The sequence below is a fragment of the Pocillopora verrucosa genome, chromosome 7 (assembly GCF_036669915.1).
Source record: "Pocillopora verrucosa isolate sample1 chromosome 7, ASM3666991v2, whole genome shotgun sequence".
Taxonomy (NCBI): Eukaryota; Metazoa; Cnidaria; class Anthozoa; order Scleractinia; family Pocilloporidae; genus Pocillopora; species Pocillopora verrucosa.
Window position 1 is genome coordinate 12,477,747 of NC_089318.1, and position 13,735 is coordinate 12,491,481.

The 13,735-nt window shown below is 38.1% G+C and overlaps 1 protein-coding gene across 1 annotated transcript; it reads left to right on the forward strand.

The window, feature by feature from the left end:
* The first annotated feature begins 2,951 nt into the window (after positions 1-2,951).
* Positions 2,952-5,394, forward strand: LOC136282683 (uncharacterized). Its single transcript, XM_066170375.1, has 4 exons — positions 2,952-3,079; positions 3,201-3,472; positions 4,309-4,435; positions 4,673-5,394. The coding sequence occupies exons 1-4, from the start codon at positions 3,007-3,009 to the stop codon at positions 5,101-5,103; spliced, it is 903 nt and encodes a 300-aa protein (XP_066026472.1). The 5' UTR covers positions 2,952-3,006; the 3' UTR covers positions 5,104-5,394.
* The last annotated feature ends 8,341 nt before the right edge of the window (positions 5,395-13,735 follow it).

Genomic DNA, 13,735 nt, shown 5'->3' on the forward strand with positions numbered 1-13,735 from the left:
GGACAGTACCACGAGATTTGTAGCCACGAAGTCCAGTGGCAAGCTGATGCTTACAGCAGACAATGGGAAGTATTTGTCGAGAGTAAGATCTATCTAAAAAACCACCGACCGTGTTTAGATCGTTTTATCTAGATGCATCAATCAAAAAAGTTAAAAAAAGAGAAAAAAATCCCTACATTAAAATCAAGGGAAATTCCCAAAATTATCCCCCTTTTTTTAGAAACCTCAAGACTTCAAGAGAGAGGAAAAGTGTTTCTGGATCAGTTATATGTCTTACCATCCGATTTTTCAGCTTCCCTAACTATGAATACTATTACAGTCTCATTGTGTAATTTCTTGCTACTTAGGTCTCTAATGACACATTTTGAGTTGGGTCGGATAAAGGCTTTAATCCTGTGGAAAAGCATATGTGATTATAATGAAAGATTTCTATAACGTCATATTCATTAGCTTATGATGCTTTACGACACTTTGCGGGGGACTTTGGTTAGACGGCACCGAGCAGTTTTCAATTTTTGAGGGAAATTTTTGCGGAGGCCACCAATTTCGGAATCAAAGCTAAAATAAAAAAATTGTAGCTACGTTCCCTACTCTTTGTAAGAGATGCACGGGTTCTTTTATGGTCACTTTCTAAATAGTAAAGATAAGATGCTGGAGGTGAGGGCTTAAGACCGCGGTGCTATCTAAGGCAAATGTCGCTTCGAACTCATTTCCATGTGACCTTCCGCGATCGAGGTTGATATGAATTCCTGGCATTTATGTTAATATGAGCATCAATAGTTTTTTAGTGAATTTAAAAGAGCTTTAAAAGAAACTTTTATTAGCTTCCATAGAGGGAGATTAAAGGGAGAACGGCTGCTGTAGACACTTCTAACCAGCTACACAAGGCTTACCCGAAAGGTTCATTTCAGCGACTGAATGCAGATTGTTTTCATCAATTAAACCACCATCAAGCGGTTGTTCACGCTATTTGCTTACATTTTGCATTTTTAAAAGTAAGAGTTAAGTTATGTTATTCCGAGTTTAACGTGACAACAGTTATCTTGGCATTTGGTACCAGATATTTAAAACCATTCATTCGCAGAGGCGTGAAACCATTTGTTGTCTTGGATGGATTTCCCCTTCCCGCAAAGATCGTTGGAAAAAAAAAATGCTAGGAGGGTTAGACTACATAGACTAGAAGACCGATGGTATTTCATAAGCTCATAGTTTTCCGGTCCAACATTTTAAAACTGGAGGCCGCTTACCTGAATGCCGCTGAGTTGTTACAAATTTGTGAGCAGCTGAGGTGTTCCAATTTTGCGCTCCGATTCTTCGCATTATCGATGTATTCACCAAATCTTGTAACTCTCCCAAACTTTAATCTCAGAAAGCGAGGGGAACTTTTGAAAAAAACACACCACTGGAGAGAGGGCAAAAGGGAGCAGGCATGGAAATTAGAAAAAAAAAAGGTAGCAGAAGTGGCATCCACAATAAGCTTAGCACAAGTATCCCTTTGAAACTTTCTCTATAAGGAATTGCTTGCCTTTTATGTGTGATCCTTCCCAATTCAGGGCAACATATTCGACCAATGCTGAACTTTATTCTCTTTATCATTCTCCGGGTCACATGGTACTAGAAGAGGTGCTTTTAATGGAAAATAAACTCCTTCAAGTTTCTCTTTTGCGACGTTGTTTTCCGCTGATTCGTTTCAGCCTTTTTTCGGGGCTGTCTTGCCTGGGGTATTCCTGATACTGCCAAAATGCCTTCTTTTGTTCATTGCTGCTCAGGTTAAGTCAGGAATTAACAATTATTAGTTAAATCTGTCAAAGTTTCTATGATACTGAAACGCTATGTTACCGAATTCACGCCGAGAGGGGCGCGGGGGTAAGATGTACTTAATGATTAGTCTTATCTAAGAGGATTAACAAGGTGTACTTTTTGGTCAGGTGCAAGAAAGCGGAAAAAAAAAATGGGATGCGATTCACAGGGAATTACACTTTTGAGTATAGGTCCTCTCTTTCTTGTTCCAGAAAAGAATATCAATCGTAGATCTAAAACTCAGTAGCCTTAAGTTGTTGAGTGAGGGTTTATCTTCCGATTCCTAGTTTTTCTAGTCGGCATAACTTGGCACTGTGAAAAAAAATGGACTTGAACTTTTCTCTTCGAAACGCTGCAACCACATGGTAAGCCCGCCATGTTGGAAACGTGTGAAAATAGTGCACCGCGGTCGTAGGCCACCACCTAATGACAATATGCTTTCCGTAAAACAGCTTTGCACCCGCAGTAAGGCCCTTACAGTAGCTCTTGATGATGACCAGGCAACTGCAGATCCACCAGCTGCGGGTAACACAAGCAGGCGTCCGCTATAAAACTGTTGAAAGTTCCGTCCAACAATTTTCCCACATAACAAAACACAGCTGCGTTCAGTCAGATTTTCAATTTATGCACTCATCCACAATTACTACCCATGAATGAGCAATGTCTTTTCTGTTAAAACAGAAAACATTGCTTTTTCAAAGAAAGCGGTGAAAACTTTGGTTTTTGCTATCCTCTTTCACGTTTTATGGAAAGGTTTGAGAAAATTCAGCGCTAGCTTATTTCTTCGGCTTGATCAAGATGGTAAAATTTTTAAGATTGGTCCTCTTGCGTAAGTTGTTGAATGTAAAGAGAAGATTCAACTTGATCAGGTTATAAAAACAAATTTTCGCCGAGAAATAATGTGTTTCGCATTAGTTTATTTCATAAAAGGAATAAAGCTTATTTTCTATCGGGTTTATCGGCATTATAACCTATTTGGGATGTTAGGAGAACACTCGAAAAGTTTGTTAATCACCCGCCTCTGTCTACGTACCGTTTTGATTTTCTCCCAACATCCCGCGTGGTTTATTACGCCGCTAAACCGACGGAAAGTGCTGTCTATCGTTCAAACATTGTATTCTTACAGATCGTGTAGTAGCCTCTTCTTTCGTTATCCAAGCATATCCAAGGAGGCGGCGATTTTCCGAAGGAAGCTTGAGTCCAATCATGCGCAGAGAAAAGAAGTGCTATGCCTGCTTATTGTTTTACGTTTTGACAACCATCTTAAATTGTTCCTCAGGTTAGTAATTCTATTGATGCTGATGCTTTAGTATCACTTGCACCTTAAATGAAACAATTTTAAACAGGATGTTGATGGGTTATCATACTTCTCTGATTCTTCGTTGTCACCTTTAAAATAGGAATTTCTATTTTAGGGGGGAATTTTGAAGAACGGCTCTTTTCAAAAACCAAGCATTATCATCTTAATGTTCCTCATGTTGGGATAATCACCGTAATGGACGAAATGGAGTGCCTGTTTAAATGCCGCAGGAGTCATTTGTGCCTTTCTGTAAACATGTCTCCGTCCAAAGGAAGAGATGGAAAGCTTTGGTGTGAGTTGCTGTCTTCTGATAAATACAGAAACGTCGACAAGTTGAAAGCAAACAAAAGTTCGCATTATTATTGTGTCGAGGTAATCCTAACTCTCTCTCCAAAAATAAATAACTTGTACATCTCCTCCTCAGCTTTGTATTATAATTGTTATAGCTGTTAATGAAATACTAGAATTTCACTTGTTTTGAAACATAACACCTTCACCGCATGCAGTGTATGGTTACTGGCCAAGAAATCAGGTTATAATCACTTGAACTGGCTTCACCAACATTTTTTTCAGAGGAAACAATGGTACTAATTTATTTTGACGCGACGATCCAAACCGTTCTTTGCCTGGTCAGATTCTATCGATTTCCATTCGTACATCACTGTTTTGACTCACAGTTGCTTAATTTTAAATATTTGCATCATAGCGCCATGATCTTTAATTACAGAGTTTTCTTCTGCTAGCAACTAGAAACAAATCTCTCAGTCTCTTGAGTCCGAAAGAAGAAAGCATTGTTTTTGTGATCGCAATTTTATTTCTTTACTGACTGAAATTAGAAGTATGCGGCAGTGAATTCCTCGAGTTTTATTTTTTAGAAAAACCCCAGAATTACTGCCGCTTGCAGAAGTGTTAAGTTACTGATGCATTCAGCTGCTAATGTTTACACAAGATAATTGAATGAAATCAATCGACCCATGAATTCCCGCAGCTCGTGATTAACATCGGATCGTAAAAAGTCGTTGAGCCGCCGTAACCATAAAAACAAGGGTTTTTTTTTAGGGTACTTTGTGAATTCCGAGATATCATTATCGGATTATTGCAGCCTGCCATCATTTCTCAGTTATCGATAAAATATCATCAACGATACTTTAGATTCCATACTGCCTTGAATCGCATAGTTCAAGTAATTTGCATTTATCTCCATATAGCTTTCCTGTTTTAATAACCCATGTAAGAACGGAGGGACCTGGCAACCAGTGCACGGAGCTCGAGAGTGCGGTAATGATTCCACGTGCGTCTGTGCAGCGGGTTTCAGAGGGAAATTTTGCGAGCAAAGTGAGTAAACCCTAGGGTCAATTTTATTTTACGGTATCAAGAAGATGGCAAAAGATGAAAAGAAACACAATTTTGCAGTTTTCACGAGATAATTGCCCTGCTCCAGTCTCTCCCTCTTTGGCTTGCTTCCGTCTTAAACGTACCCCTGGCTACGCCCGGTCATCGTAGGCTCACTGCCACTTAGTTCAAAACAAGGTTTTTAGAATATTCTTTCTTTTGCTCTATATACTATCTTAGATGTCACTCTTAGCCTGGATAGATTCTGGCCAGTTGGTGTAGCCTTCAAAGGTTACAATGGCAAGTATCTCAGTCGTATACATCGATCGGGAATTGATTACATCGAGATGGCAAAAAGTCAGAAGGATAGTACCACAAGATTTGTAGCCACGAAGTCCGATGGCAAGCTGATGCTTACAGCAGACAATGGGAAGTATTTGTCGAGAATAAGACGTGGAAATGTCGATTACATCGAAGCTGCCAAGACATATCCTGATACTCACAGCCAGTTTACAGTACATTATCAACCAGATGGAACCGTTGCATTGCAAGCAGACAATGGAAAGTACTTGAGTTTAATCGATCGCAACTCAAGAAACTCTTTTGAGGCAGCGAAGGATAACATTGACCCTATTTGCAAATGCAAATTGAGGCGTGAGATTCAGGAGTAAAAAGAATTAAACCCGGAAAACGATCGTCGTGAAACCCCCACTATTTCGAAACACATGTGACTGCAAAGGGTTAAATTTGGTCTTGAGCGCATTGAATAAGGTCGACCAAAGCGTAGAAAAACTGTTTCCAGCCACTCATAGTTAAAAAGTGTGAATGATTGGGAGGTGTTTTTTTCGCAAAAGAATCTGAGCAAAATTGAGTTGATCAATGTCAGCCTTTTTAGTCTCGCTCAACACAAGTTCAAATCATTGTATTATAACTTCTGAACGTGGTTTTTTTTCACGAGTCATGGTCGTAATTAACCCCAATGATCGCATGAAAAGAAAGCGTTGAACTAATACTTTCTGTTTCCTCTGCAGATTGCAATCATCCAATCAGTCATTAACCTTTTGCACCGTTACATCAGTATACATATTCTCCATACTTTTTTTAAAACATTTCCTAAGCTGCTGACGGGGATAATTTATTCTTGTGACTCTTATCTTCCAATGGAAAATACATGAGTTTAATTGATCGGCAGGTAGTATGATTCACGGGTGCATGTCACCATTTAACCCATTAATCGCAAGAAAAGAAAGCATTGACTTAGTCCTTTCTGTTTTCTCTGCAAACTGCAGAGATGGAATCATACACTCAATCATTTACCTTTCACACCATAAAATCACTGTGCATACTACCTTCTCCGTCAACTTCTATATATAAATTATTGTGCCTGCAATGCAATTGGTCGCGCTTGTTTAATGTAGAGACTTTTACGCACAAACGTACAGTCACGTGATAGACGATAGATCACGCGATAGATAGAAAACACTTTTCACGTGGAGCTCATAAAACTGATAGCTTAGTGCCAAGCCAACAAGTTATCTTTAATCACGCAAAATCTACATCTATGGTTTCAAAGCGCGGGTAGGAAAGGCAAGACCTTAACATTAATGTAATATTGAACAAATAAAGGATGTGATATTATTAGGAGTGACCCTTGATGAAAACCTTTCCTGGAAACAACATACTGTAAATTGGAAAGAAAGTCTCTAAATCCATTGGCGGTACACAGTCATATCGCCACAAGGAAGACTCGCCCCCAGCGAGGTCGCCACCAAGTCAATCTCACCACCGTCAGTTCACCACCTAGTAGTTTATCCTAGCAGAGTTGAAGCGAAAAAAAATGCTGTTGACCCTTTACTGCCTCAACTTTATCGCAATTACTGCCCTTTAGTGACAAGAAAAGGCGACTTCATTAATTAATGAAAAGAAAATAATCTACAATGCGCGAATAACAATCATACAGTGCGTTGCCCCTAAGGCTCAAGATGGAAAAATACGTTGAATCATAATTGCAAAAACAACAATGGGCGTTATTTTCAATTCACAATTTCTCGTTAATTGACTTTGTCCTAACCGACAGAAGAAGTCTTTCAGGTAAACAGCCAACGTCGGCTGATAGCGTCGTGCAATCTCTTTGACAGGCCCCCGTCCTAAATTCAAATCAATATAGCGGACGAGAGCATATTTATATGTTTTTGATGCTGTTCATTCTTTTCGAAAACGGATTCGTGTGGACGGGGTTTTAATGTTTCAGAATTCGCAAACGACATCGCTTTTTTTCCTTGTAAAGTGGTATAACATATATATCAGATTGTTTTTTTTATATTTGAAATTATAAGAATATTTTGATGATTATAATATAAATAAATTGTCTTTCTCAAGACACACATAGTCACGTGTATGAGAAATAGAGAAAATAAATAACTTCATTATACTCCATTCAAGTGTTCTTTTGTCGAAAAAAACTCATTGAAGTTAAGTTGACTTCATAATTCAGGTTTTGAATAGATATATATATAAGCAGCGTAAAATTGGTATACCTAACGATGAACTCCCAGTAAGAGAATCCACAGGATACAATGTCTCGACGTGAATTTGTAGTTAAGTGTACTATAAGGACGTAACGAAGAGGCCAACTCTTGACTGTTCTGGACGAGTTTAATGCACAACATTTCGGCCGTTCGGCCTTCTTCAGGTTAAAAATTAAAAACTAAAAGGCTATTTACAATGATTGCGACTTATATACAAAACAGAAATTTTAAGATTGAGGTTACGTAATACAACAAAGGTCTAAATTACAAACTGAGGAGGGTTAAACGATGAAAGGCGAACAGAGAACTATGGATGACATGTGAATACAAATAAGGTGAATACAAACAAGTGACAAAAACTAGAGAAAAAAAAAAGGAACTAACTTAATTAGTAGTGTTTCCTTCGGAGTAACAAGCTCCTCATTGAAGGCCTCTGAATGAATGTAATCAGGTAAAAATCACAACAGGATCCCAGGAAAGGGCCATCAAACCGCAGAAATGACCCCCCCTCCGAGGCCCTCTTTTTTTTTTAATGAAAAACGGGTGACAAACATAACAGAATCCCTGAAAAGAGCCCTTGAACTCAAGAATAAATAAATATCAAAATGATAATGGAGTAAAATTAAAATAAAATTAAACCGCAGAAATGACCCCCCCCTCCGAGGCCCTCTTTTTTTTTAATGAAAAACGGGTGACAAACATAACAGAATCCCTGAAAAGAGCCCTTGAACGCAGGAATAAACAAATATCAAAATGATAATGGAGTAAAATTAAAATAAAATACGTCATGTTGGAAAAATGGCAAATCACAACTACTCAATTGTAGTAATTCATGCGGTGTTTTGATCTAAATTCTCGCCGTTTGTTGAGACCATGAGGATTAAGGGTGAATAATTGCGCGGTCCAACAGGCTTCCCTAGTGAGTAATAATCGTTCAAGATGTAAGGAATTTTCAAAAGATCTAATTTTTTCAATAATAATGAAATTGATTTGAGAAATTTCATGTTCAGAGCCAATTCACAAGTTCTTTTGTTCTTCAGCATGTTCGACTTGTGGTTACGAAATGTTACTTTAAATTCAGTCCAAGTGGAGCCTACAATGTATGGAGTGTGAACTCGAAAAAGGTAGGTAGAGGTGGCTATCAGTGGGTGTAGCATAAACATCAGTGCTAATAAACCCGTCACGAAAATGCAACGTGAGAGCAAGGACATTCAAATGACTGTCAGAGTAAACCGATTCAAATTTGATAGTAGGATACAAACCGTTAATATAATCAGTAAATTCCAATAATTTAGGTAAGCCCTGAGTCTAAATGTCAAAAATATCATCCCTGTATCCCCACCAAAGCATAAGTTTCAGGCTACCTCCAAATTTGGCTTTATCATCGATGACACCCATAACCAAATCTGCATAGCTGCTGGCGTTTTTCGGTCCTATGGTCGTGCCATGTTTCTGAATAAAACTCTGACTAGAAAACTGGTAATTATTAACCCTGAGGCAAATTTCAACGGCTTCAACTAAGCAATCAGTGGAAGGAATGTTAATAGATCTGGAATTAAGTGCCCTCTTAACTACTGAAATACCTAGATTGTTGTCGATGTTCGGAAACATTGAGACTACATCCCAAGGCACAAGTAGGGACCCCTCAGGGAGTGGGCCTTTTGCATTCAAATCTTCTACTTTGTAAATAAAATCCGTAGAATCCTTAACAAAAGATGGAAGACTCTGTGAAAGAGGTTTAAGATAGCATTCTGTAAAAGCAGAAAGCCGTTTGAACAAAATGATGGTCCTTTCTTAGGGAGAGAGCGCTCTGCATCTGTGAGTTATAGCCCAAACTAGTACTTGTTTTAATTTACAATTTTTACACATCATTGACCATATCTGATGATATTTCCGAGACTAATGATTGAAAAGACTTTTCCTTACTCCGTTAAAATCCACAATTATTCCTCCTTTTCTAACAAGGGCTTAGGGCTCTAGTACTAACGTCGTCTTACTTTTCTTTACTCGACATTGACCTTTTTTTGTTTTGGTAACCGGTCCCGCCGGTTGTGATTCATGTCAAAAAAAACTTGTGAAACAAAACATAAACTTTTTTTTGCTGAAATTGAAGTACATTGCATTAGCAGTACAGTTGGAGCTCTAAAAAACGCTCACAGGAAAGTGAGTACTTCAAATGATCAACAATAACTTGAGATAGCAACGGGACGATAAAAGTATACCATCCAATTTATAAGTACTCTTCGGAAGGCCTCTTGCATCCTTCAAAAATAACATCATCTACATCGATCGCCCAAACAATCACAAGAAAAGACTCGAAGTCGTTTGTACAATCTTTTGCTTTTTGAAAATAACTTCCTTCCGCTCACCACACAACTATTTTAAGACTTTGCCGCTTCCATCTAGGTTACAGAGGGAAAATTTACCAAAAAAGTTGTCTCAAATACTCGATCCATTGTTGTTTTCCAACATATTTTCCTGCTTCTTTTCTTTCGCGATTCCTGAGCTGAAAACCGACGCAGGTGCTTACCAGCGGTTTCTCGCATCAAATTAAAATTTACGGAACATGCGCAACAAAATGCCCCTCTGCTATTTGCAGTAAATGTTCCGATCCCAAAATGCTGGGTAGCGCGAAAACAAAACAAAACAAAAAAATCCTATTAACCATCCCTCGATATAACATTTTGGTTGTTTTTTCATAAATTTGTTAAAGCAACCCTAGATCACCCTCGATGTAACTAACAATTTTCCCCAGTCCCTTGGCACTTCTTTAAACCGAGTTTTCACTGTGTAGACATTTTTAAAGCTGGAAGAGATAAGTGAGTGAATTATATAAACCCTCTTAAATTTCTTACCGTAAACAACACTGTTAAATTTTTTCTATAATCTCAAACTTTGAGATAGATCTTTTGGAGCTCAAAATGAAAAGGGACTGTGCCAAACTTCTAAGCCTCTCTCGTGCTCTCCAAACTTCCCGCTTGCATCCATAACTCGATATACGCACGCTAAGCATGAACCAATTGATTATAAAATTTGAAGAGATTTTGTTTTGGGATTGGTTTGTGATATTTAGAATGGTAGTAGAAGGAATAAGACATTGCGGTGTTTCCTATTCAGTTGGAAGATAATTAGATTTTAGATTTAAATTCAAACAGGGTGAAATATATTTTTTTTGCTTTACAGATGTCTTCGTCACTACTAACCTCCATAATTAATTTTCTTTTAAAATAGAATGTTTTAATAACTTTATTCTTCTCTCTACATATCATTTACTGTTTCTGGAGCACAACTGAAGAAAGCAGGTTATAAAGGACTAATTACTTGATTCAATTAATTATTTGAATAAGTGAGAAACATTTGATGTTTTCACATGGAACAGGATGGTCCAGCTGAAGATAACTCTGAAAAGAAGTGAACTCCTCGGCTGTAACAAAGGTGATTCATTGGGAAACTTGAGCACTCAGTAAATATGACTTGGCCTGTAATTCTGATGATTACAGTTTGCTGAGGTAGTTAGAATGTCAGTCCCTGTAGAGGAATATATCTTCCATATGACCTTTACGGTCATATACCAGGACAGGGATAACTGAAACAGATGGATGAAACCTTCAGATCGGAAGTGCGCACTTGAAATTGTCGTGTGTACTATACACTTACATTGAAATGGTCTGGATCTCTTCTCGATTTTGCAATCTATTGAGATATTAAAGGCTTGCAATGAATTTGTAGACTGTGAAATGAAAGCTCAGCAAGAGTAAGGCATCGCGTTTGAAAGTAAACCACCAGATCCAAACAAACATTTCACTTCGCATGTACCCATTTCAGATCACATGACATCACCATGCAATTTAGCCGATTAGGTATATTACACCATAAACTAGAGTTCATTCCCCATTCGCTATAGATTTACAGATAGTTTAAATTTCCACCTCGGTGGTCTAGTAGAAAGTTGTTACCACGCCTAGCGGACCCCGAGTGCAATCTGTTACAGCGGAAATCTTAAGATCTGTCTTTCTTATATCTTCCTCACTTCAAATGAGGAAAGGCTGAGTGCTTTAATTTCCCTTATCATTAGTGGAAATTGAAGAGGGAGTATTATATCCAAGCGGTAAGTCTTTTCAGAGGAATCGGGCAAGTTATCAGATAAGTATTCCGCCCGAATTTTTCATTTTTAGGCTTATTCGTCAGGCCAGTAAGCACAGAACTGTTCAATCACTGGTGTATCCCAACGAAGTCAACGAATGATACAGCCGTGGCAAGGTAGGCTATTTTATTGAAGTGTAGTTCCATCATACATGTACACTTCGGCTTAAAATCAGAACCGTTCTTCTCCAGTTCGACCCTTTAAAGATTATAGTGATAAAAAAAGACAATCCAGACGCAAGGGGCGAGGTTATGACCCTTAAACTTCTTTCTCCTCACGTGCACATTATGAAATTTTAAAATGATATAAGTTTAACTGTTGCCAGATATTAATAATTGTGACTTTCAATTCCAAGATACTGCACAACAAATGAACACTTCTCATCACCATCCACTGACAATCTAAAGCGCGAGAGTTAACTTTGGATGACAATTTTCTGACGTCTGCAAGCAATTATTTTTTGCTCACGACAAATAATAGAGAGGGGCCATGTTACTTGCCGCATTCTCCCATTTAATTCAATTTTCAGGCGTTTTGCGTTTTCCCAAAGGGGATATCCAAAACACTACTGTTTTGGGTACGGGGATACCCAAAACTCGGGGATACCCAAAACACTGTAACAGAGCCTCCGAAGGGAAACTGGAGCGGGAAGGGGACTTCATGTCTCATCGCAAGTGTGATTTCACTCAAAAAGACCAGTCGTTTTTTCCACTCATGTTACAGTCTCACAGCAAGCCCACAATCCTGCAACACAAAAAGGACAGCACGAAGGCAGTGGCAGATAGCAAAGAGTGCTTAAACAACTTTGCATGTATTATTTGTTACATATGACTTCACAGTTGAGCTTATCAAGTGAGAAGTTTGCAGATAATGTCATTAGAGTGGTTGTGACAATATCACTTACAGGCAGTACAATAATAATCATGTCAAATGTTTTACCTGATGATAATTTTTGAGTTCAAATGATATAAACATGTTCAGAAGGAAACTAACCTGTAGACATCATACAGTTCCATGCAAGACTTTAAGGCTTGGGAAAAAAGGAATTCGTGTTTTCTTTTTTTGTAATCAAATTATTCATCCATTTATCTAGCTCTAGTACATCTAGAGTAAAATTTCCAGCTACTTTAATCCATATCCTACGAACAGTAAGTACAGCCTGTTAACCCATGATTTTCCACATCACTTTCATGGACGGTTCGCCTTTTCAGAAAAACCTTCTATGAGAAACAGATTTTTTTCTATTAGCCCGAAACTTTCTTTTGTAGGGGTCAACCTCTTTTATTGTTGCTAACTGCATTTTTATCAAAAAGATTTTCTACAGTCAGCAAGTTTAGTAGATTATCATTAGTAAACATGCATATAGACCACACATTTGAAAAGTAATGTTCGCACGTGCAGGTTGGCTGGCTCATCGATCGTTCTGTCGCAATTTGTAATAAAAATGTCGCACTTGTTAATAAAACTAACTGTCGAAATTTGGGATGGATGATCAGGGGGCAAGTAGAGACAATAAAAATAACGAAATACTATTTGGCGACACCTTGCACTAGATAGAGCTAGAGGAAGACAGACATGCATATATCAATATAGAATGAGTCCATGCTTAGCATGCGTATGTCGAAGTATGAATGCACGCGGGAAGTTTGGAGAGCACGAGAGCACTGTAGCTTCTTGAGTGCAGACAAGTTGTCCTGGAAAAAAACGAGTTTAATATAAGTGTGTCGAGTTTACCAAGTAATCGTGTTCTACTCGAAAACTATGAATAAATAACAAGGCGAAGACGACCAATGAATATTTCGAGACCAAATCCATATCCAAAAAAAAATTGGAAATTTTTTGTTCGAAAGCGAAAAACGAACGAATTTTTTGCATGTAGGTGACCGCATAGTAGACATGGTGGATTCAGCATGCTTGAATCGTTGTTTACGGCCAGAAAATTGCGTAGGTTTGTCTTTTAAAATTAAAATTAGAACTTTCTTTTGAACCGGCGCTGTGCAGCAGATTTACCCTACTGGAATTGTTGTTTAAAAGAATTTACCATTAGAAAATTGGGTAGCTTTGTGTTGAAAATTCTGAAATTGGTGTTATTTCCAAAGAAAATCTTCCATTGAACTACACTTTTGGGATATTTTAACACTTCAAAATAATAATTACCGTTAATTCTGATGAAGAGGCTCCAAGTTGCAAAGTCTCAGTTGGAATTCAGAAAACTCAGTTTTGTTATCAGCCATGATTCGGACTCCGTTTAAGAATGAAGAATCGTCAACTCCAAAACTAATTTCTTCGCTTGATAGAGCTATATTCTCAATGCATTTTCAAAACGAGTATTATTTGGCATATTCTCTTCTCATTTTGAGCTCAAAAAGGTCTATTTCAAACGGGATAGAATGGAAAACTAATCCTGAAAGTTTTAAAACTCGACGGGAACTATAAGCCTAAGTGAGATTGCACACGTCACGTGATAGATGCACGGCCGTGCTGCACGTAAGGAATTTTACCATGGTAGCTCCATAGGAAATAGCTGGGACTCATGCGTGCGTTATGTCATATTTACCTTTCTCACAATAGTCCCCATAGAAACCTTGTTCACAGCGACAGTCGTAAGAATTGTATTTGTAATTAGGGATG